Here is a 24,213-nt window from a genome sequence, read left to right on the forward strand (position 1 = left end):
TGTCCTACCATGAATCTACACAGCACTCCATTTTGTTCAATTTGATACCATTCGTAATGTCCTCAGTTGCCATGGAGCAGACTTTTTTTACGAGGTGTGAGCATCGCAGGCGAGGCAAGCATTTACTGCTCATTGACAAATGCCCTTGAGGTGGTGGTGAGCTGCCTTCTTGAACTGCTGCAGTCTCTGAGGTGTAGATATACCCACAGTGGCATTTAGAAAGGAAGTTCCAGGAATGGTGCAAGTTGTGGGTTTGGGAGATGCTCTGGATGGAGCCTTGGTGAGTGCATGCAATGCACCTTGTAGATGGTACACACTACGGCTAGTGTCAGTGATGGAGGGAGTAAATATTTGTGGATGGGGTACCAATCAAGTGGACTTTGTTGTCCTGAATGGTGTCAAGTTTATTGAGTATTATTTGAGCTGCAGTATGCCATCACACTCCTGACTAATGGTTTGCAGATGGTGGACAGGCTTTGGTGAGTCGAAAGGGGAGTTACTCGCCGCAGAATTCCCAGCTTCTGATCTGCTCTTGTAACTACAGTATTTATTTGGCCAGTCCTGTCCAGTTTCTGGTCACTGGCAACTCTCAGGATGTTCGACAGTGGGGCATTCAGTAATGGTAATGCCATTATGGTCAAGGGTGATGGTTAGATTCTCTCCTGTTGGAGATGGTCATTTCCTAGCACTTGTGTGGCACAAATGTTGCTTGCCACTTGTCAGCCCAAGCCTGGATATTGTCCAGGTTTGGCTACATTTGAGCATAGACTGCTTCAGTATCTGAGGAGTGGCAAGTGGTGCTGAACCTTCTGCAATCATCAGCGAATATCACAATTTCTGACCTTATGACGGAAAGAAGGTCATTGATGAAGCAGCTGAAGATGGTTGGGCCTAGGACACTGTTCTAAGGAGCACTTGCAGTAGTGTCCTGTAACTGAGATGACCCATACAAGCCTCTTTATCTTACTCTATCAGCATATCCTTTCATTCCTTTATCCCTCATTTACTTATCCAGTTTCCCCTTAAATAGACATATGGATATCACGAGGGTGAGCTTCCGTTCTGCTATGATGCCGCTGCAGTCAACTAGCTGGTACTCAATGGAAAGGGACAATGGATGAATGCGAGACATAACAGAGCATGATCAACAGAAGTGAACTGCACCCACAGCAAAGAAGGAGTAGAGAGGAGAGAAATGGCAAGATATTAATATTCCTGATAAACACTCAACCGGGGTTCAACTTTACAGCACCTGAGTCACACTCTTCACTTACCTCGGTTGCAATGGAGGTGATATCTTCCTCAAATACAACGTGTTTTACAAGCTCCTCGTGTGTGCTGGGCACTTCCAGTGTGTTTATCCTGTACTCAGGCTGTGCTCCCACTAATACAATCAGCACTGACTGACAGGCCACATAAATCTGGAAAGTAAACACTTTACATTAACTCATTATATCGAGCAGAATGAAAATTACCATCCACAAACCAATTGTTGCAGTTCACCCACACGCTCTCTGAATATTTACCCTTGCCAAACCACTGTCATCCCTTTAAGTAACATTCCCAAATCCATCATAGCTAACTCGTGCCTCATATCATTGTAGCTTCCTTTGTTTAGATTGAGGACCCTAGTCTCAGAATCAACTATGTCAGGCATTTTCAAAGTGGGGGGAATGATGCGTGGGCGGGTGTCGGCAGGATCGCGGAGCCATCTGTCACGGCGCACCCAATCGCACAAATTCTCGCGCAACAGCTTTTAACAATGCCGGCTGCGAGCAGATTTGAAAATGACGGCTGCGACCATTAAAAAAATGTACGCGGACTTCCGGGTGCGGCGATGACCAGCTGAGTCGCACGTTTCGGCAGCTCCCGGTGAAACGGACTTTTGGGCTCTTGATAGGAGCCCCAACGGCAATTTTGACGGCTAAAAACACTGTGCGGTAAACCAGAAGGGAATCCCCCCTGGATACGGATGAAAAAAGGAGGAGAAAGTGGCCGGATTGCAGTGGATCCTTTAGAACAGCGGCAAGGAAGGCAAGCAAAAACCAAGATGGCGTCGGAAGGTGGCAGTTTAACATGGGGCCCTGAACAACAAGAGTTCTTGAAATGCTGTGTGGAAGAGCTCAAAAAGGAAATGAAGAAAGAGCTGTTGGCCCCGATACTACAGGCGATCGAAGGGCAAAAGGAGGAACAAAAGACCCAGGAGCGGGAGCTTCGGGTCGTGAAGGCAAAGGCAGCCGAGAATGAGGACGACATACAGGGCCTGGTGGTGAAGACGGAGACGCATGAGGCACATCAGAAACGATGTGTGGAAAGGTTGGAGGCACTGGAGAACAACGCAAGGAGGAACAACCTGAGGATTCTTGGTCTTCCTGAAGGTGCGGAGGGAGCGGACGTCGGGGCATATGTGAGCACGATGCTGCACTCGTTAATGGGAGCGGAGGCCCCGGCGGGTCCGTTGGAGGTGGAGGGAGCATACCGAGTGATGGCGCGAGGACCGAGAGCAGGAGAAATTCCCAGAGCCATAGTGGTGAGATTCCTCCGTTTTAAGGATAGAGAAATGGTCCTTAGATGGGCAAAGAAAACTCGGAGCAGTAAATGGGAGAACGCGGTGATCCACGTTTATCAAGACTGGAGTGCGGAGGTGGCGAGGAGGGCGAGCTTTAATCGGGCCAAGGCGGTGCTTCATAAAAAGAAGATAAAATTTGGAATGCTGCAACCGGCAAGACTGTGGGTCACATATCGAGGGAGGCACCACTACTTTGAGACAGCGGATGAAGCGTGGACTTTTATTGTGGAAGAAAAACTGGAATGAGCGGGTTATTAAAAAGAACGTTTGAACAAAGTGGTGGGGCGAATGTGGGGGGCGAAGAGGGGGGTTAAAAAGGGGGGAAAGAGGAGTTTTATGTACTAATCCTGCGATGTGGTAACTTTTCTCTCTTCCACAGGTGGTGATGGGGGGAGGAGGGGAGGTGGAGGAGATGGGGCGTTGGCCATCGGGGGCGGGGCCAAGGGAGAAGCGCGGGCTTGGTTCCCGCGCTATGATAATCATGGCGGGAATAGAGAAGCAGGAAGGAGGGGGCGTCGCACGGTGCGAGCCGAGGTCACGGGGGGAAGCCGAGGTCGGCCAGAGTTTGCTGACTTCTGGGAGCAACATGGGGGGAGTAATTACGCTAGCGGGGGATCTAGCGGGGGGGGTGGGAGGGGGGAATTACTGGGTTGCTGCTGCTGGGGAGAGGGGGGAGCTGGTATGGGAGGGGATGGGCGGGGGGGCACCGCCTGGGGGAGATACAGCTGCGTGGGAACCGGGTGAGGAGCTGGAAAAAGGGGATGGCTAATCGACAAGGGGGGGGGGGGGGGGGGGGGGGGGGTGGGGGTAGGAAGCCCCCCAACCCGGCTGATCACATGGAACGTGAGAGGGCTGAACGGGCCGATAAAGAGGGCACGGGTACTCGCACACCTTAAGAAACTTAAGGCAGATGTGGTTATGTTACAGGAAACGCATCTGAAACTGATAGACCAGGTTAGGCTACGCAAAGGATGGGTGGGGCAGGTGTTCCATTCGGGGCTAGATGCGAAAAACAGGGGGGTGGCTATATTAGTGGGGAAGCGGGTAATGTTCGAGGCAAAGACTATAGTGGCGGATAACGGGGGCAGATACGTGATGGTGAGTGGCAAACTATAGGGGGAGACGGTGGTTTTGGTAAACGTATATGCCCCGAACTGGGATGATGCCAATTTTATGAGGCAGATGCTAGGACGCATTCCGGACCTAGAGATGGGAAAGCTGATAATGGGCGGAGATTTTAATACGGTGTTGGAACCAGGGCTGGATAAGTCGAAGTCCAGGACTGGAAGGAGGCCGGCAGCAGCCAAGGTACTTAAAGATTTTATGGAGCAGATGGGAGGTGTAGACCCGTGGAGATTTAGCAGACCTAGGAGTAAGGAGTTCTCGTTTTTCTCCTATGTCCATAAAGTCTACTCGCGAATAGACTTTTTTGTGCTGGGAAGGGCGTTGATCCCGAAGGTGAGGGGAACGGAGTATACGGCTATAGCCATTTCGGATCACGCTCCACACTGGGTAGACTTGGAGATAGGGGAGGAAACAGGAGGGCGCCCACCCTGGAGAATGGACATGGGACTAATGGCAGATGAGGGGGTGTGTCTAAGGGTGAGGGGGTGCATTGAAAAGTACTTGGAACTCAATGATAATGGGGAGGTCCAGGTGGGAGTGGTCTGGGAGGCGTTGAAGGCGGTGGTTAGAGGGGAGCTGATATCAATAAGGGCACATAAAGGGAAGCAGGAGAGTAAGGAACGGGAGCGGTTGCTGCAAGAACTTTTGAGGGTGGACAGACAATATGCGGAAGCACCGGAGGAGGGACTGTACAGGGAAAGGCAAAGGCTACATGTAGAATTTGACTTGCTGACTACGGGCACTGCAGAGGCACAATGGAGGAAGGCACAGGGTATACAGTACGAATATGGGGAGAAGGCGAGCAGGTTGCTGGCACACCAATTGAGGAAAAGGGGAGCAGCGAGGGAAATAGGGGGAGTGAGGGATGAGGAAGGAGAGATGGAGCGGGGAGCGGAGAGAGTGAATGGAGTGTTCAAGACATTTTATAAAAAATTATATGAAGCTCAACCCCCGGATGGGAGGGAGAGAATGATGGGCTTCTTGGATCGGCTGGAATTTCCCAAGGTGGAAGAGCAGGAAAGGGTGGGACTGGGAGCACAGATCGAGGTAGAAGAAGTGGTGAAAGGAATTAGGAGCATGCAGGCGGGAAAGGCCCCAGGACCGGATGGATTCCCAGTCGAATTCTATAGAAAATATGTGGACTTGCTCGCCCCGGTATTGACGAGGACCTTTAATGAGGCAAAGGAAAGGGGACAACTGCCCCCGATATGTCTGAAGCAACGATATCGCTTCTCTTAAATAAGGAAAAGGACCCGCTACAATGCGGGTCCTATAGACCTATTTCCCTCCTAAATGTAGATGCCAAGATCCTGGCCAAGGTAATGGCAATGAGAATAGAGGAATGTGTCCCGGGGGTGGTCCACGAGGACCAAACTGGGTTTGTGAAGGGGAGACAGTTGAACACGAATATACGGAGGCTGTTAGGGGTAATGATGATGGCCCCACCAGAGGGGGAAACGGAGATAGTAGTGGTGATGGATGCCGAGAAAGCATTTGATAGAGTGGAGTGGGATTATTTGTGGGAGGTGTTGAGGAGATTTGGTTTTGGAGAGGGGTATGTTAGATGGGTGCAGCTGTTGTATAGGGCCCCGATGGCGAGCGTGGTCACGAATGGACGGGGATCTGCATATTTTCGGCTCCATAGAGGGACAAGGCAGGGATGCCCTCTGTCCGCATTATTGTTTGCACTGGCGATTGAGCCCCTGGCGATAGCGTTGAGGGGTTCCAAGAAGTGGAGGGGAGTACTTAGAGGAGGAGAAGAGCACCGGGTATCTTTGTATGCGGACGATTTGCTACTATACGTGGCAGACCCGGCGGAGGGGATGCCAGAAATAATGCGGATACTTGGGGATTTTTCAGGGTATAAATTGAACATGGGGAAAAGTGAGTTGTTTGTGGTGCATCCAGGGGAGCAGAGTAGAGAAATAGAGGACCTACCGTTGAGGAAGGTAACAAGAGACTTTCGTTACCTGGGGATCCAGATAGCCAAGAATTGGGGCACATTGCATAGGTTAAATTTAACGCGGTTGGTGGAACAAATGGAGGAGGATTTCAAGAGATGGGATATGGTATCCCTGTCACTGGCAGGGAGGGTGCAGGCGGTTAAGATGGTGGTCCTCCCGAAATTCCTCTTTGTGTTTCAGTGCCTCCCGGTGGTGATCACGAAGGCTTTTTTTAAAAGGATTGAAAAGAGCATCATGGGTTTTGTGTGGGCCGGGAAGACCCCGAGAGTGAGGAAGGGATTCTTACAGCGTAGCAGGGATAGGGGGGGGCTGGCACTACCGAGCCTAAGTGAGTATTATTGGGCCGCTAATATTTCAATGGTGAGTAAGTGGATGGGAGAGGAGGAGGGAGCGGCGTGGAAGAGATTAGAGAGGGCGTCCTGTAGGGGGACTAGCCTACAGGCTATGGTGACAGCCCCATTTCCGTTCTCACCGAGGAACTACACCACAAGCCCGGTGGTGGTGGCTACACTGAAGATTTGGGAACAGTGGAGACGGCATAGGGGAAAGACTGGAGCCTTGGGGGGGGGTCCCCGATAAGAAACAACCATAGGTTTGCCCCGGGGGGAATGGCTGGGGGATATGGAATGTGGTAAAGAGCAGGAATAATGCAACTGAAAGATCTGTTTGTGGATGGGAAGTTCGCGAGTCTGGGAGCGCTGACCGAGAAATATGGGTTGCCCCAAGGGAATGCATTCAGGTATATGCAACTGAGGGCTTTTGCGAGGCAACAGGTGAGGGAATTCCCGCAGCTCCCGACACAAGAGGTGCAGGACAGAGTGATCTCAAAGACATGGGTGGGGGATGGTAAGGTGTCAGATATATATAGGGAAATGAGGGACGAAGGGGAGACTATGGTAGATGAACTAAAAGGGAAATGGGAAGAAGAGCTGGGGGAGGAGATCGAGGAGGGGCTGTGGGCAGATGCCCTAAGCAGGGTAAACTCGTCGTCCTCGTGTGCCAGGCTAAGCCTGATTCAGTTTAAGGTATTACACAGGGCGCATATGACTGGAGCACGGCTCAGTAAATTTTTTCGGGTGGAGGATAGGTGTGCGAGGTGCTCGAGAAGCCCAGCGAATCATACCCATATGTTTTGGTCATGCCCGGCACTACAGGGGTTTTGGATGGGGGTGACAAAGGTGCTTTCAAAAGTAGTGGGGGTCCGGGTCGAACCAAGCTGGGGGTTGGCTATATTTGGGGTTGCACAAGAGCCGGGAGTGCAGGAGGCGAGAGAGGCCGATGTTTTGGCCTTTGCGTCCCTAGTAGCCCGGCGCAGGATATTGTTAATGTGGAAAGAAGCCAAGCCCCCGGGGGTGGAGACCTGGATAAATGACATGGCAGGGTTTATAAAGCTAGAACGGATTAAGTTCGTTCTAAGGGGGTCGGCTCAAGGGTTCACCAGGCGGTGGCAACCGTTCGTCGAATACCTCGCAGAAAGATAGATGGAATGGAAAAAAGAAGGCAGCAGCAGCAGCCCAGGATCGGGGGGGGGGGGGGGGGGGGGGGGGGGGTGGAGGAGGAACCAGAAGGACTCTCAGGGTTGTTAATATATACTGTATAATATGTATAGGTCGTTGCGACAGATAATTATATATTGGACTGTTAAATTATATTTTTGGAGAGTGTTACTTGTGATAAGACAGTTGCCAATTAGGGTTAGTTTTCATTTTTGTTATTTATTATTTATTCATTTTTTGTTTATAAAATAGGTCATTGTTATTTGTGTTGTTATAATATTGTGTAAAGGATGCACAATGTACTGTGTTGGTTGACCAAAAATTTTCAATAAAATATTTATTTTTAAAAATGTATGCGCACTGCACATGCCTGCATAGGTGCACATAGGTGCGCATGTGGAGAACCACGTTCCTAACATGTATTCTAATAACAAAACACTTTGGTATGCATATGCCAACTCCCCACCCCACACCTCCCCTCACACCCCCCCACCCCCCCGATGTCTTCCTGCACTGAGGAGTTCCGGTGAGTGGAGCTCCTCAGTGCCGCAAACGGGATTAAGTGCACCCTCGGCAGGGCGTCCCCCACTGAGGCCCCGAGTTTCAACAAAGTCCTAATAGATAGAGTGGTCTCTCCCGGCACTGTGAGCTCATCCTGGGACTGTTTCAATTCGCATTATGTAGCACCTTGCATTTATGTAGCACCTTTCATGACCTCAGGTTGTTCCCAAAGTGCTTTACAACTGAGTAAGTACTTTTGAAGTGTATTCCCTGCTGTAAGATAGGAAACGCAGCAGTCAATATGTGCATATAGGCTCCAACAAACAATGGCCAAATCATCTCTTTCAGTCATGTTGGTTGGGGATTAATGGTGGGTCGCGAAGGTCGGCCCGCGTGAGTCGCGAAGGTCGGCCGGTGTGGGTCGCGAAGGTCAGCTGACGTGGGTTGCGAAGGTTGGACAGTTGGTAAAAATGGGTCCCCGGGATAAAAGTCTGAAAAACACTGATCTATGTCTCTCTATCTTGATGAAGAATTCTGTCATATGACTTCCGGTGACGGTGATGTGCTGAGCGGATGCACATCAGGTGGCTCTCCTCTCAACTAGAACCAAAATAGTGAATTCTCTGAGATTTCTGGCTCAAAAAGACACCCAAAACCTTCCCAAACTTAGCCGGAATAAAGACCAACAGTGGTGAAGAGGATGCCGGTAAACAGAGGCTTGAAGAGCTGACAAGAAGGCAGGAGTGGCCGAGAGGGGCACGAGCAACGGGCGGACGGGCCGGCGGACCGACGAGGTGGAAGCCCCGACTACCCAAGAGCGGGGAAGACCCAGGGACGGTTGGAAAAGCTTTTTAAAAAAGCACTGGTCGCCATGAGGGAAGCGGTTAAAACAAAATTCCAGGTGGTGGTAAAGGAGGTGGTGACAGAGGCGATGGCCTCCCTCCAGCATACAATAGACGACCTGGGGAAGAAGGTGGAGGCGCAAGAAAGAACGATCCGGGGTTTGTCAGGTGGGTTAGGCTGTTGTACGAGGTCCCGATGGCAAGTGTGGCCACAAATAGGAGGAGGGCCGAGTACTTTCGGTTGCACCGAGGGACGAGACAGGGGTGTCCCCTGTCCCCCCTGCTCTTCGCACTGGCGATTGAACCCCTGGCTATGGCACTGAGAGAGTCGAGGAACTGGAGGGGGTTGGTGCGGGGTGGGGAGGAGCACAGGGTGTCGCTTTATGCAGATGACCTGCTGCTGTATGTGGCGGACCCGGTGGGAGGAATGCCAGAGGTAATGAGGATGCTTAGGGAATTCGGGGGCTTTTCGGGGTACAAGCTCAATATGGGGAAGAGCAAGCTGTTCGTAGTTCAGCTAGGGGACCAGGAGAGGGGGATTGGCGAGCTCCCACTAAAAAGGGCGGAGAGGAGTTTCAGATATTTGGGGGTCCAGGTGGCCAGGAGCTGGGGGGCCCTGCATAGGCTTAACTTTACAAGGCTGGTGGAGCAAATGGAGGAGGAGTTCAAGAGGTGGGACGCGTTGCCGCTGTCCCTGGCGGGTAGGGTGCAGTCAATCAAAATGACGGTGCTCCCAAGGTTTTTGTTCCTGTTCCAGTGCCTCCCCGTGTTTATCCCGAAGGCTTTTTTCAGGCGGGTTAACAGGAGTATAATGGGGTTTGTGTGGGCGCGAGGGACTCCGAGGGTGAGAAGGGTGTTCCTGGAGCGGAGTAGAGATAGGGGGGGCTGGCGCTGCCCAACCTCTGTGGGTACTACTGGGCCGCCAATGCGACAATGGTGCGCAAGTGGGTGATGGAGGGGGAGGGGGCTGCATGGAAGAGGCTGGAGACGGCGTCCTGTGTGGGTACGAGTCTGGGGGCGCTGGCAACGGCGCCGCTGCTGCTTCCTCCAAGGAGGTATACCACGAGCCCGGTGGTGGTGGCGGCCCTCAAAATTTGGGGGCAGTGGAGGCGCCATAGGGGGGGAAAGTTAGGGCCTCGGCGTGGACCCCATCACGGGGGAACCACCGGTTCGCCCCAGGAAGAACAGGTGGAGGGTTTTCGGGGGGGGCACAGGGCAGGCATACGAAAGTTAGAGGACCTGTTTGTGGACGGGAAGTTCGCGAGCTTCGGTGAGCTGGAGGAGAAGTATGGGCTCCCCCCGGGGAACACCTTCAGGTACTTACAGGTAAGGGCGTTTGCCAGACGGCAGGTGGTGGAATTCCCACGGCTACCGCCACACACAGCACAGGACAGGATGCTCTCGGGGGGGGTGGGTGGGATTGGGGAAGATCTCGGAAACTTACCAGGTGATGTAGGAGGAGGAGGAGGAGGCCTCGGTGGTGGAGTTGAAAGGTAAGTGGGAGGAGGAGTTGGGAGAGGAGATCGAAGAGGGGACGTGGGCAGATGCCCTAGGGAGGGTGAACTCTTCCTCTTCATGCGCGAGGCTCAGCCTCATACAGTTTAAGGTGCTGCACAGGGCACACATGACCGGGACAAGGATGAGCAGGTTCTTTGGGGGTGAGGACAGGTGTGTTAGGTGCTCAGGGAGCCCAGCAAATCACACCCATATGTTCTGGGCATGCCCAGCGCTGGAGGAATTTTGGAAGGGCGTAGCAAGGACGGTGTCGAGGGTGGTAGGATTCAGGGTCAAACCGGGCTGGGGGCTCGCAATATTTGGGGTGGCAGAGGAGCCGGGAGTGCAGGAGGCAAAAGAGGCTGGAATTCTGGCCTTTGCGTCCCTGGCAGCACGGCGGAGGATTCTCCTTCAGTGGAAAGATACGAGGCCCCCAAGTGTGGAATCCTGGATCAGCGATATGGCAGGGTTCATTAAATTGGAGAGGGTGAAATTCGCCTTGAGAGGGTCGGTACAAGGGTTCTTTAGGCGGTGGCAACCGTTCTTAGACTTTCTGGCAGAACGCTAGACATTGGTCAATGGCAGCAGCAGCTCGGGGGGCGGGGGGGGTACTTTATTTTTGTTTATGTCATTTACACTGGAAGGGTCTGAGGGGGTGTATACACCTGTTGTCTTAAGTCGGGGTGTTAATGTTAATTTATTATTTAGGTACGGGGGGGGGGGGGGGGGGGGGGTTTGGGGGGTTGCTTTTTTACATTGTGTTTTGTACTTAACCCTGTTGGGTTCTTTTTTTCTTTCTCATTTTGTTATTGATATTTTATGAAAACCTTTAATAAAAATTTTTTTTTTTTTTTTTAAAGAAAGAACGATCCTGAAAGGCGTTGTTAGATCAGAGCAACAGGATTGCAGAGGTTAAGAGGTTGGTGGCGGCAACGGGGAACTTGAAGGGGAAAGTCGAGGACCAAGAGAACAGGTGTCAATGACAAAATGTCCAGTTTGTGGATTTGCCGGAGGGCGCCGTGGCCAGGGAACCAACGGACTATATCGCCCAAATGCTGGGCAACCTAGTCAGGAGGGACAGCTTCCCCAGCCCTCAGAACTCGGCAGGGCACACAGGTCGCTCAGGCCGAAACACAATGCAAGGGAGCAGCCAAGAGCGATAATTGCAAAATTGCACAGGAATCAGGACCGGGAAAATATCCTGAGGTGGGCCCGGCAGACAAAGCCGTGCTCATCGGAAGGGCACAGAATCCGGGTCTACCAAGACACTGGGGCAGACCTTGCAAAATAAAAAGGGCCAGATTTAATAAAGCAAAATCGGCGCTCTATAAAAATGGGGTGAGGTTCGGCATGCTGTTCCCGGCCAGACTCTGGGTCACATACCAGGGGAAAGAACATTACTCTGGCACCCCGGCGAAGGCCAATGAATTTGTGAGAGTGAATGACCTGGAGACGGACCAAACTCGGCATCGGTGAGGACGCGACGAAAAAGGACCGTAGCAGGAAAGAAGAGCAGAGACCAGAGAGGAGTGTGTGGACTTTGTGTTTGTGCGGGACTGTACTGCCTCGTTAAGAGTTGGAAGACAAGACTTCCCATGGTGGCCATGGTGTGAGTGGTCTCACAGAGGGCAGCTCCTTCTTGAAGGCCCAGAAAGGAAGTCTTTTCACCGGATACTGGGTGAAAATTTGATGAAAAGGCTTAGGTGAAGGCTGGAGGAGTAGTTTCCCCCGGGAGTGGTATGTCTGCTGGCTATCAGACCCGGCAGAAAACAGTGAGAGACCTGGCTAAAGAATTGAAAGAATCCTGTACTGTAGCTGGTAGTGTAAGCATGGAGGCGGGGGAAGGGCTGCTTCAAGGTGGAAGGCCTCAGCTGGAGCAGTTGATGGCTTTTATTAGGACTGGTATAGCTCAGTGGGCTAAATGTTTGGAGATGCAGGGGTCGCAGATTCGGGAGATCGAAGGAGTGATCTCGGACCACAGCGATCGTGTAGTGGCTCTGGAGGCGGAAGTAGGCTCCTAGGGGATCTCTGTAAAATGTTGAGGGCAAAGGTGGAGGAGCAGGAGAATGCCTCAAGAAGGCAGAACCTGCGAGTAGTGGGCCTGCATGAAGGAGTGGAAGCTGTCAGTGCCATGAGGTACGTCTCGAAGATGCTGGCGGGGCTGGTGGCAGAAGGGGTGATGGATGAGGTGCCTGAAGTGAACCAATCGCATAGGTTCCTGAGGCAGAAGCCGACAGCTGGGGAGCCGCAATGGTCGTGTGGAGAAATCTGTGGAGAAAGAGAAGATTTTGCGATGGGCCAGGGAGAAGCGTACCTGCGACTGGGAGGGGAATAAGGTACAAATTTAACAGGACATGGGAGCCGAGTTGGCAAAGCGGCAGGCAGGCTTCAACAAGGCCAAGGCGGTACTGTACCAGCGGCAGATCAGGTTTGGCATGCTCTACCCGGCGAAATTACGGGTGACGTTCGTAGGCCAGGAGTACTATTCCGAGACCCCAGAAGCGACTGAAGTCTTCATTAAGGAGCATAAACTGGGGAGAACTGAGCGGACAATGCTTGGGAACAAGGGTGCTGGCACTTTGTAATAGTTGGGAGCATGTTTGAAGTGGGGGTAGGGATTGGGGGGCTTTTGTCTTTTTTGGAGGGAGGGGTTTGCTGTTCACTGTTGGGATTGTAGAGGTGAAAGGTTTATGTGGGTATGGATGTTCCCATCCCCCCTCCTGTTTTAAGGGACTGTTTGTTTTTAACATTTGTTTGTTTTCTTTTGGAGGCGCTGCCTGGAGTTCAGGAGACGTCTTTGTTTGGGTGGGTAAGGTGAACATATTGCTGCTACAATTCACCACTGTCTTGTGTTGCATTATGTTGATACCCTTGTGGGCTCTGCCTGTGGCTCTGCCCCCTCGGGGTGGTATATAGATCTGCAGCCTGTAGGCAGCACTCAGTACAGTGCAGTCGCAGGCAGGCACAGATCTAGCTTATTAAAACCACTGTTCACTTCTACTAATCGTCTCGTGTGAATTGATGGTCTCATCAATTTAATAAGCTAAGATAGCGCAATGGAAGCCGCCCTCAATCCTGATCGACTGGAACTCGACCCACAGCTGACAGCTGAAGCCAAAGGAATCTTTTCACACTGGCTCCGCTGCTTTGAGGCCTACCTCGCCGCCTCCTCCTTGCCCGCTGTCACCGAGGCACAGAAGCTGAGTCTCCTCCACGCCCAGGTGAGCCACAGAATCTCTGTACTAATCAAAGACGCGACCGCGTCTGCATACGTGGTCGCGATCCTGAAAAGACATTACGTGAGGCCGGTGAACAAAGTGTTCGCGCGGCATCTCCTCACCACGCGTCGTCAACGCCCCGGGGAATCGCTGGAGGAATATCTACGTGACCTGAGGGTACTCGCTCGAAACTGCAACTACAAGGACGTCACGGCCTCGCAGCACATGGAACTCGCCATCCGGGACACCTATGTGGCTGGAGTCCGGTCCAACTATGTGAGACAGCGCCTGCTCGGAAAGGGCGCCTTCGAGCTGGATACGTAAAACTATCCACCTCATTAGAGGTAGCCTTCCAGAGTCTAAATGCTTTCCCCTCCGACCACGCGACTTCCTCGTGGGCGCCGGAGGCGCGACCATCACCCGACCTGAGGGTGCCCCAGGCCTGTGCCACGCGGCTGCCGGCCCAACCTGGGGGGCCGCCTTGCTATTTCTGCGGTCAGAACCAGCACCCCAGGCAGCATTGCCCAGCTCGGACCGCGACCTGCAGCGGCTGCGGCAAGAAAGGACATTTTGCCAAAGTCTGCTTGGCCCGACCCAAAGTTCCGAAATCGCAGGCCCGACTCACAGACTCACAGGCCTGCAGATGGCTGCGTGCCTGCCGGTAACACCCCCTTCTGACGCGTCATCCGCCTCGTGCTATCTGTGGGGGCCGCCATCTTTAACCCTACCCGACACGTGCGACTCATGGGGGCTGCCATCTTGGCCGCCATCTTCAATGCCACCCGACATGTGCGACCGACGGGGGCCATCATTTTGGCCGCCATCTTCAACGCCGCCCGACACGTACGACCGATGGGGGCCACCATCTTGGGACCACCCCGCTACCACCGACCACGCCGGCTACCCACAGCTTGGCACTGTCGCTCTCTTTTTTTTTTAACAAACAATTCTATTGAGGTATTTTTTGGCATTGTAAACAGTTACAGATTACAGAAATATGCAAACATCAACGGAAAACCAACGCTTCAACCAAACCATAGTGCACATAACCGCTCCTCTCCCATAAACACTACCCGCGTATTTATCCCTCCTACTCTACTCTAACCTCCCCCCTCCCCCCGCCCCTGCTGACGTTCAATCTCCCACGAAGAAGTCGATGAATGGTTGCCACCTTTGGGCAAACCCCAATGCAGATCCCCTCAAGGCGAACTTGATTTTTTCCATACCCAGAAAACCCAGCATGTCCGGAAGCCATAGTTCGGTCTTCGGGGGTTTTGAGTCCCTCCATGCCAGCAGTATCCGCCGCCGGGCTATTAGGGAAGCAAAGGCCAGGACATCTGCCTCTTTCTCCCCCTGGACTCCCGGGTCTTCCGAAACCCCGAAAATTGCCACTTCTGGACTCATCACCACCCTTGTTTTCAGTACCCAGGAAATGAACCCCGCAAATCCCTCCCAGTACCCCCTAAGCATAGGGCATGCCCAAAACATGTGAACGTGGTTCGCTGGTCCTCCCGCGCATCTAGCACACTTGTCCTCTACCCCAAAGAATTTGCTGATCCGAGCCACCGTCATGTGGTTCCGGTGAACGACCTTAAACTGAATCAGGCTGAGCCTGGCACATGTTGTGGTTACGTTTACCCTACTCAGGGCTTCCGCCCATACCCCGTCCTCCATCTCCACGCCGAGTTCCTCCTCCCATTTGAGTTTCAGTTCCTCCGTCTGGGAAACTTCCCCATTCATGAGCACCTTGTAAATATCCAAGACTCTATTCTCTCCTCCTTCTCCTCTAGAGACTATTCTGTCCTAGATCCCTATTGGTGGGAGGCGTGGGAAGGATGGGACCTGTCTGCGTATAAAGTCCCGCACCTGTAAGTACCTAAAGTCATTTCCCCTTACCGGCCCACATTTCTCCTCTAAAGCCCTCAAGCTCGCAAAGCTCCCCTCCAGGAACATATCGCCCACTCTCCTCACCCCCGCCCGCCGCCATGTTCGAACCCACCATCGATGTTCCTGGGGGCGAATCGATGGTTATCACATATTGGAGCGCAGACCGACGCACCCATCTCGCCTACATTTTTCCTCTACTGGCCCCATATCCGCAGGGCCGCCCCCACTACCGGGCTGGTGGAGTATCTGGCAAGCGAAAGCGGTAGGGGAGCCATGACGAGGGCTGCCAAGCTGGTGACCCTGCACGAAGCTGCCTCCACTCGCTCCCAAATAGACCCCGTACCCACCATCCATTTCCTCATCATGGCTATGTTAGCAGCCCAGGAATAGTTGATCAGCGAACACTCCCCTCAGTCAGTCTAATGGAGTAAACTGGACAGGAAACACTTCCCTCAGTCAGTGCAATAGAGTAAACTGGACTGGGAACACTCCCCTCAGTCAGTATAATTGAGTAAACTGGACAGGGAACAATCCCTTCAGTCAGTATAATGCAGGAAACTGGACAGGGAATACTCCCCTCAGTCAGTGTCATAGGGAGGGAGGGGGGGAGGGGAGGGCGGGGAGGGGGAGGGGGAGGGGGGAGAGGGGGTGGGGGGATGGGGGTGGGGGGATGGGGGTGGGGGAGGGGGAATGGGGGTGGGGGGATGGGGTGGGGGGGATGGGGGTGGGGGGGATGGGGGTGGGGGGATGGGGGTGGGGGGGTGGGGGGGGGGTGGGGGGGTGGGGGAGGGGGGTGAGGGGGGGTGGGGGGGTGGGAGGGAGGGGGGAGGGAGGGGGGTAGGGGGGGAGGGAGGGGGATAGGGGGAGGGGGAGGGATGGGGGGAGGGGGGGGGTGGGGGGGTGGGGTTGGGGGGGTGGGGTGGGGGTTGGGGGGGTGGGGTGGGGGTGGGGGGGTGGTGGGGGGGTGGGGGGGTGGTGGGGGGGTGGGGGGGTGGGGGTGGGGGGGGGTGGGGGGGATGGGTGGGGGAGATGGGTGGGGTGGGGGGGGATGGGTGGGGGGGTGTGGGGGGTGGGGTGGGATGGGTGGGGGGGGTGGGGGGGATGGGTGGGGGTGGGGGGGGATGGGTGGGGGTGGGGGTTGGGGGGGATGGGGTGGGGGGGGATGGGGGTAGGGGGGGATGGGGTGGGGGGGGATGGGGGTAGGGGGGGATGGGGGTAGGGGGGGATGGGGGTGGGGGGGGATGGCGGTGGGGAGGGGATGGGGGTGGGGGGGATGGCGGTGGGGAGGGGATGGGGGGTGGGGGGGGATGGGGGTGGGGGGGATGGGGGTGGGGGGGATGGGGGTGGGGGGGATGGGGGGGGGATGGGGGTGGGGGGGATGGGGGGGGTGGGCGGGGGGGTGGGAGGGGGGTGGGGGGGGATGGGAGGGGGGTGGGGGGGGATGGGTGGGGGGTGGGGGGGGGATGGGGGGGGATGGGGGTGGGGGGGATGGGGGTGGGGGGGGATGGGGGTGGGGGGGATGGGGGTGGGGGGGATGGGGGGTGGGGGGGATGGGGGTGGGGGGGGGTGGGGGGGATGGGGGTGGGGGTGGGGTGGGGATGGGGGTGGGGGTGGGGTGGGGATGGGGGTGGGGGTGGGGGGGAATGGGGGTGGGGGGGGTGGGGGTGGGGGGGATGGGGGTGGGGGATGGGGGTGGGGGGGGGGGATGGGTGGGGGGGTGGGGGGATGGGGGGTGGGGGGATGGGGGGGTGGGGGATGGGGGGGTGGGGGGATGGGTGGGTAGGGGGGTGGATGGGGGGGGGTGGAAGGGTGGGGGGATGGGTGGGTGGGGGGGGGAGTGGGGAGGGGGAGGGGGGAGGGGGAGAGAGGGGGAGGGGGAGGGGGGAGGGGGAGAGAGGGGGAGGGGGAGGGGGGAGGGGGGAGGGGGGGAGGGGAGGGTGGAGGGGGGAGGGGAGGGGGTGGGGGTGGGGGTGGGGGGGATGGGGGGGGATGGGTGGGGATGGGGGGGATGGGGGTGGGGGGGGATGGGGGTGGGGGGGGATGGGGTGGGTGGGGGGAATGGGGTGGGGGGGGTGGGGGGGAGAGGGGTGAGGGGGGGAGGGGGGGGGAGGGGGGGGGGAGGGGGGAGGGGGGGGAGGGGGAGGGGGGGAGGGGGGGAGGGGGGAGGGGGGAGGGGGGGAGGGGGGGAGGGGGGAGGGGGGGAGGGGGGAGGGGGGAGAGCGGGGGGAGCGGGGAGGGGGGGAGAGCGGGGGGAGCGGGGGGAGGAGGGGGGAGCGGGGGGAGGAGGGGGGAGGGGGGGAGGGGGGAGGAGGGGGGAGGAGGGGGGAGGGGGAGGGGGAGGGGGGAGGAGGGGGGGGGGAGGGGGGAGGAGGGGGGAGGGGGAGGGGGAGGAGGGGGAGGGGGGGAGGAGGGGGGAGGGGGAGGAGGGGGAGGGGGAGGAGGGGGGAGGAGGGGGGAGGGGGAGGAGGGGGAGGGGGAGGAGGGGGAGGGGGGGAGGGGGAGGGGGGAGGAGGGGGAGGGGGAGGGGGGAGGAGGGGGGAGGGGGGAAGGAGGAGGGGGGAGGGGGGAGGGGGGAAGGAGGAGGGGGGAGGGGGGAAGGAGGAGGGGGGAGGGGGGAAGGAGGAGGGGGGAGGGGGGAAGGAGGAGGGGGGAGGGGGGAAGGAGGAGGGGGGAGGGGGGAAGGAGGAGGGGGGAGGGGGGGAGGGAGGAGGGGGGAGGGGGGGAGGGGGGAAGGAGGAGGGGGGAGGGGGAGGGGGGAGGGGGGGAGGGGGGAGGGGGGGAAGGAGGGGGGAGGGGGGAGGAGGGGGGAGGGGGGAGGAGGGGGGAGGGGGGGGGGAGGGGGGAGGAGGGGGGAGGGGGGAGGAGGGGGGACGGGGGGAGGAGGGGGGGAGGAGGGGGGGGGAGGGGGGAGGGGGGAGGGGGAGGGGTGGAGGGGGAGGGGGGAGGGGTGGAGGGGGAGGGGTGGAGGGGGAGGGGTGGAGGGGGAGGGGTGGAGGGGTGGAGGGGGAGGGGTGGAGGGGTGGAGGGGGAGGGGTGGAGGGGGGGTGGGGGTGGGTGGGGGGTTGGGGGATGGAGGTGGGGGGGGATGGAGGTGGGGGGGGATGGGGGTGGGGGGGATGGGGGTGGGGGGATGGGGGGGGGGGATGGGGGTGGGGGGGGATGGGAGGGGTGGGGGGGGATGGGAGGGGTGGGGGGGGATGGGGGGGGTGGGGGGGATGGGGGTGGGGGGTGGGGGAGGGGGGTGAGGGGGGGTGGGGGGGTGGGAGGGAGGGGGAGGGAGGGGGGTGGGTGGGGGGTAGGGGGGGAGGGAGGGGGATAGGGGGGAGGGGGAGGGAGGGGGAGGGATGGGGGGAGGGGGGGGTGGGGTTGGGGGGGTGGGGTGGGGGTGGGTGGGGTGGGGGTGGGGGGGTGGTGGGGGGGTGGTGGGGGTGGTGGGGGGTGGGGGGGTGGGGGGATGGGTGGGGGGGGTGGGGGGATGGGTGGGGGGAGATGGGTGGGGTGGGGGGGGATGGGGGGGGGGGTGGGGGGGTGGGGTGGGGTGGGGGGGTGGGGTGGGATGGGTGGGGGGGTGGGGTGGGATGGGTGGGGGGGTGGGGGGGGTGGGGTGGGATGGGTGGGGGGGTGGGGGGGATGGGTGGGATGGGTGGGGGTGGGGATGGGGTGGGGGGGGATGGCGGTGGGGAGGGGATGGGGGTGGGGGGATGGGGGTGGGGGGGATGGGGGGGTGGGCGGGGGGGTGGGAGGGGGGTGATGGGTGGGGGGGTGGGGGGGATGGGTGGGGGGGATGGGTGGGGGGGTGGGGGGGGGATGGGTGGGGGGGTGGGGGGGGATGGGTGGGGGGGTGGGGGTGGGGGTGGAGGGGGGTGGGGGGGGGTGGAGGGGGGTGGGGTGGGGATGGGGGTGGGGGGGATGGGGGTGGGGGGGATGGGGGTGGGGGGGGGGGATGGGGGTGGGGGGGGTGGGGGTGGGGGGGGGATGGGGTGGGGGGGGGATGGGGGTGGGGGGGATGGGGGGGGAGATGGGGGTGGGGGGGGATGGGGGTGGGGGGGGATGGGGGGGGATGGGGGTGGGGGGGGATGAGGGTTGGGGGGGGTGGGGTGGGTGGGGGGGATGGGGGTGGGGGGGGGATGGGGGTGGGGGGGGATGGGGGTGGGGGGGATGGGGGTGGGGGGGGGTGGGGGTGGGGGGGGGGGGTGGGGGGGATGGGGTGGGGGGGATGGGGGTGGGGGGGATGGGGTGGGGGGGGGATGGGGGGTGGGGGGGGGGGGGGTGGGGGGGGATGGGGGGGGGGGATGGGGGTGGGGTGGGGGATGGGGGTGGGGGTGGGGGGGAATGGGGGTGGGGGGGGTGAGGGGGATGGGGGTGGGGGGGGTGGGGGGGGGGATGGGGGTGGGTGGGGGGGGATGGGTGGGGGGGTGGGGGGGGATGGGTGGGTGGGGGGGTGGATGGGGGGGGTGGGGGGGTGGGGGGGGGAGTGGGGAGGGGGGGAGGGGGGGGGAGGGGGGAGGGGGGAGGGGGGGGAGGGGGGGTGGGGGGGGAGGGGGGAGGGGGGGGAGGGGGGAGGGGGGGAGGGGGGGAGGGGGGAGGGGGGAGAGGGGGGAGGGGGGGGAGGGGGGGAGGGGGGGAGAGCGGGGGGGAGGGGGGGAGAGCGGGGGGGGAGCGGGGGGGGAGCGGGGGGGGAGGGGGGAGCGGGGGGGGAGGAGGGGGGAGGGGGGAGGGGGGGAGGGGGGGGAGGGGGGGAGGGGGGGGAGGGGGAGGGGGGGAGGGGGGGAGGGGGGGGGGAGGGGGGGGGGGGGTGGGGGGAGGGGGGGAGGGGGGGAGGGGGGGAGGGGGGGGAGGGGGGGAGAGCGGGGGGGGAGCGGGGGGGGAGGGGGGAGCGGGGGGAGGAGGGGGGAGGGGGGAGGGGGGAGGAGGGGGGAGGAGGGGGGAGGGGAGGGGGAGGGGGAGGAGGGGGGGGGAGGGGGGAGGAGGGGGAGGGGGGAGGAGGGGGGAGGGGGAGGGGGGAGGAGGGGGAGGGGGGAGGAGGGGGGAGGGGGAGGAGGGGGAGGGGGGAGGAGGGGGGAGGAGGGGGGAGGGGGAGGAGGGGGAGGGGGAGGAGGGGGGAGGGGGAGGGGGGAGGAAGGGGGGAGGGGGAGGAGGGGGAGGGGGGAGGAGGGGGGAGGGGGAGGGGGGAGGAGGGGGAGGGGGAGGGGGGAGGAGGGGGAGGGGGGAGGGGGGAAGGAGGAGGGGGGAGGGGGGAGGGGGGAAGGAGGAGGGGGGAGGGGGGAAGGAGGAGGGGGGAGGGGGGGAGGGGGGAAGGAGGAGGGGGAGGGGGAGGGGGGGAGGGGGGAGGGGGGGAAGGAGGGGGGAGGGGGGAGGAGGGGGGAGGGGGAGGAGGGGGGAGGGGGGAGGAGGGGGGAGGGGGGAGGGGGGAGGAGGGGGGACGGGGGGAGGAGGGGGGGAGGAGGGGGGGGGGTGGGGGGAGGGGGGGAGGGGGAGGGGGTGGAGGGGGAGGGGGGAGGGGTGGAGGGGGAGGGGTGGAGGGGGAGGGGTGGAGGGGGAGGGGTGGAGGGGGAGGGGTGGAGGGGTGGAGGGGGAGGGGTGGAGGGGTGGAGGGGGAGGGGTGGAGGGGGGGTGGGGGTGGGTGGGGGGTTGGGGGGTGGGTGGGGGGTTGGGGGGATGGAGGTGGGGGGGGATGGAGGTGGGGGGGGATGGGGGGTGGGGGGGATGGGGGTGGGGGGATGGGGGGGGGGATGGGGGTGGGGGGGGGGATGGGGGTGGGGGGGGATGGGAGGGGTGGGGGGGGGATGGGAGGGGTGGGGGGGGATGGGAGGGGTGGGGGGGGATGGGGGGGGTGGGGGGGATGGGGGTGGGGGGGTGGGGGGTGGGGGAGGGGGGTGAGGGGGGGTGGGGGGGTGGGAGGGAGGGGGGAGGGAGGGGGGAGGGAGGGGGGAGGGGAGGGGGGTAGGGGGGGAGGGAGGGGGATAGGGGGGAGGGGGAGGGAGGGGGAGGGATGGGGGGAGGGGGGGGTGGGGGGGGTGGGGTTGGGGGGGTGGGGTGGGGGTGGGTGGGGTGGGGGTGGGGGGGTGGTGGGGGGGTGGTGGGGGGTGGGGGGGTGGGGGGGTGGGGGGATGGGTGGGGGGGGGGGTGGGGGGGATGGGTGGGGGGGTGGGGTGGGATGGGTGGGGATGGGTGGGGGGGGTGGGGTGGGATGGGTGGGGGGGTGGGGGGGATGGGTGGGGGTGGGGATGGGGGTGGGGATGGGGGTGGGGGGGGATGGCGGTGGGGAGGGGATGGGGGTGGGGGGGATGGGGGTGGGGGGGATGGGGGGGGTGGGCGGGGGGGTGGGAGGGGGTGGAGGGGGGTGGGGGGGATGGGTGGGGGGGTGGGGGGGGATGGGTGGGGGGGTGGGGGGGATGGGGTGGGGGGGTGGGGGGGGATGGGTGGGGGTGATGGGTGGGGGGGTGGGGGGGGGATGGGTGGGGGGGGATGGGTGGGGGGGGTGGGGGGGGGATGGGTGGGGGGGTGGGGGGGGATGGGGTGGGGGGGTGGGGGTGGGGGTGGAGGGGGGTGGGGTTGGGGGTGGGGGTGGGGTGGAGGGGGGTGGGTGGGGATGGGGGTGGGGGGGGATGGGGGTGGGGGGGGGGGATGGGGGTGGGGGGGGATGGGGGTGGGGGGGGATGGGGGTGGGGGGGGATGGGGGGTGGGGGGATGGGGGTGGGGGGGATGGGGGTGGGGGGGATGGGGGGGAGATGGGGGTGGGGGGGATGGGGTGGGGGGGATGGGGGGGGTGGGGGGGATGGGGGGGGATGGGGGTGGGGGGGGATGAGGGTTGGGGGGGGGTGGGGGGGGTGGGGGGGGATGGGGGTGGGGGGGGATGGGGGTGGGGGGGATGGGGGTGGGGGGGATGGGGGTGGGGGGGATGGGGGTGGGGGGGATGGGGGGTGGGGGGGGATGGGGGTGGGGGGGATGGGGGTGGGGGGGGGATGGGGGTGGGGGGGGGGGGGGGGTGGGGGGGGGTGGGGGTGGGGGTGGGGTGGGGATGGGGGTGGGGGTGGGGGGAATGGGGGTGGGGGGGGTGAGGGGGAATGGGGGTGGGGGGGGTGGGGGGGGTGGGGGGATGGGGGGGTGGGGGGATGGGTGGGTGGGGGGGTGGATGGGGGGGGTGGGGGGGGTGGGGGGTGGGGGGGGGAGTGGGGAGGGGGAGGGGGAGAGAGGGGGAGGGGGAGGGGGGAGGGGGAGGGGGGAGGGGGGGGGAGGGGGGAGGGGGGAGGGGGAGGGGGGAGGGGAGGGGGGAGGGGGAGGGGGGAGGGGGAGGGGGAGGGGGAGGGGGGAGTGGGGAGGGGGGAGGGGGGAGGGGGGATGGGGGGGGTGGGGGTGGGGGGGGATGGGGATGGGGGGGGATGGGGGTGGGGGGGATGGGGGGCGAGGGAGGAGGGGGGGCGAGGGGGGAGGGGGGGAGGGTGGGCGAGGGGGGAGGGGGGGAGGGGGGGGCGAGGGGGGAGGGGGGAGGGGGGGGGAGGGGGGAGGGGGGAGGGGGGAGGGGGGAGGAGGGGGCGAGGAGGGGGGAGGGGGAGGGGGGGAGGGGGAGGAGGGGGAGGGGGGAGGAGGGGGAGGGGGAGGGGGGAGGAGGGGGAGGGGGGAGGAGGGGGAGGGGGAGGGGGGAGGAGGGGGGAGGGGGGAAGGAGGAGGGGGAGGGGGGAGGGGGGAGGGGGGGAGGGGGGAAGGAGGAGGGGGGAGGGGTGGGGGGGGAGGGGGGAGGGGTGGGGGGGGGAGGGGGGAGGGGGAGGGGGGGAAGGAGGGGGAGGGGGAGGGGGAGGAGGGGGAGGGGGGAGGAGGGGGGAGGGGGGAGGGGGGACGGGGGGAGGAGAGGAGGGGGGAGGGGGGGAGGAGGGGGGAGGGGAGGGGGGAGGGGAGGGGGGAGGAGGGGGGAGGGGAGGGGGGGAGGAGGGGGAGGGGAGGGGGGGAGGAGGGGGGAGGGGAGGGGGGAGGAGGGGGGAGGGGAGGGGGGAGGAGGGGAGGGGGGAGGGGGAGGGGGAGGGGTGGAGGGGGAGGGGTGGAGGGGGAGGGGTGGAGGGGGAGGGGTGGAGGGGGAGGGTGGAGGGGGAGAGGGGGAGGGGTGGAGGGGGAGGGGTGGAGGGGGAGGGGTGGAGGGGGAGAGGGGGAGGGGTGGAGGGGGGGGTGGGGTGGGTGGGGGGTTGGGGGGGATGGGGGTGGGGGGGGATAGGGGTGGGGGGGATGGGGGTGGGGGGGATGGGGGTGGGGGGGGTGGGGGGGGATGGGGCTGGGGGGGATGGGTGTGGGGGGGATGGGGGTGGGGGGGGATGGGGGTGGGGGGGGATGGGGGTGGGGGGATGGGGGTGGGGGTGGGGGTGGGGGGGATGGGGGGGGATGGGGATGGGGGGATGGGGGTGGGGGGGGATGGGGGTGGGGGTGGGGGGGGTGGGGGTGGGGGTGGGGGGGGTGGGGGTGGGGGTGGGGGGGGGTGGGGGTGGGGGGGGTGGGGGATGGGGGGGGTGGGGGGGGATGGGGGGTGGGGGGGATGGGGGTGGGGGGATGGGGGTGGGGCAGGTGGGGGGGGATGGGGGTGGGGGGGATCGGGGTGGGGGGGATGGGGGTGGGGGGGGATGGGGGTGGGGGGGATGGGGTGGGGGGGGATGGGGGTGGGGGGGAGGGGTGGGGGGATGGGGTGGGGGGGAGGGGTGGGGGGGGATGGGGGTGGGGGGAGGGTGGGGGTGGGGGGGGAGGGGTGGGGGGGGGGTGGGGGGGGGGGATGGGGGGTGGGGGGGGGTGGGGGTGGGGGGGGATGGGGGTGGGGGGGGATGGGGGGGGGGTGTGGGGGGTGGGGGTGGGGGGGGGGGTGGGGGTGGGGGGGGATGGGGGATGGGGGGGATGGGGTGGGGGGGGGTGGGATGGGGGTGGGGATGGGGTGGGGGTGGGGGTGGGGGTGGGAATGGGGGTGGGGATGGGGGTGGGGATGGGGGGAATGGGGGTGGGGGGGGAATGGGGGTGGGGGGGGAATGGGGGTGGGGGGGGAATGGGGGGTGGGGGGGGAATGGGGGTGGGGGGGGAATGGGGGTGGGGGGAGAGGGGGGGAGGGGGGGGGGGGGGTGGGGGGAGAGGGGGTGGGGGGAGAGG

At 62.8% G+C, this 24,213-nt stretch overlaps 1 protein-coding gene across 2 annotated transcripts in view; it reads right to left on the reverse strand.

Moving 5' to 3' along the window:
* The window catches only part of slc22a15 (solute carrier family 22 member 15), an 81,794-nt gene that overhangs the window by 56,776 nt on the left and 805 nt on the right, over positions 1–24,213 (reverse strand). For both annotated transcript variants that reach the window (XM_072478808.1, XM_072478807.1), the window contains exon 2: positions 1,275–1,421. In XM_072478808.1, coding sequence (XP_072334909.1) covers positions 1,275–1,421 — 147 coding nt within the window. The remainder of the gene's footprint in view (positions 1–1,274; positions 1,422–24,213) is intronic.

The sequence above is a fragment of the Scyliorhinus torazame genome, chromosome 16 (genome assembly GCF_047496885.1).
Source record: "Scyliorhinus torazame isolate Kashiwa2021f chromosome 16, sScyTor2.1, whole genome shotgun sequence".
NCBI classification, from domain to species: Eukaryota; Metazoa; Chordata; class Chondrichthyes; order Carcharhiniformes; family Scyliorhinidae; genus Scyliorhinus; species Scyliorhinus torazame.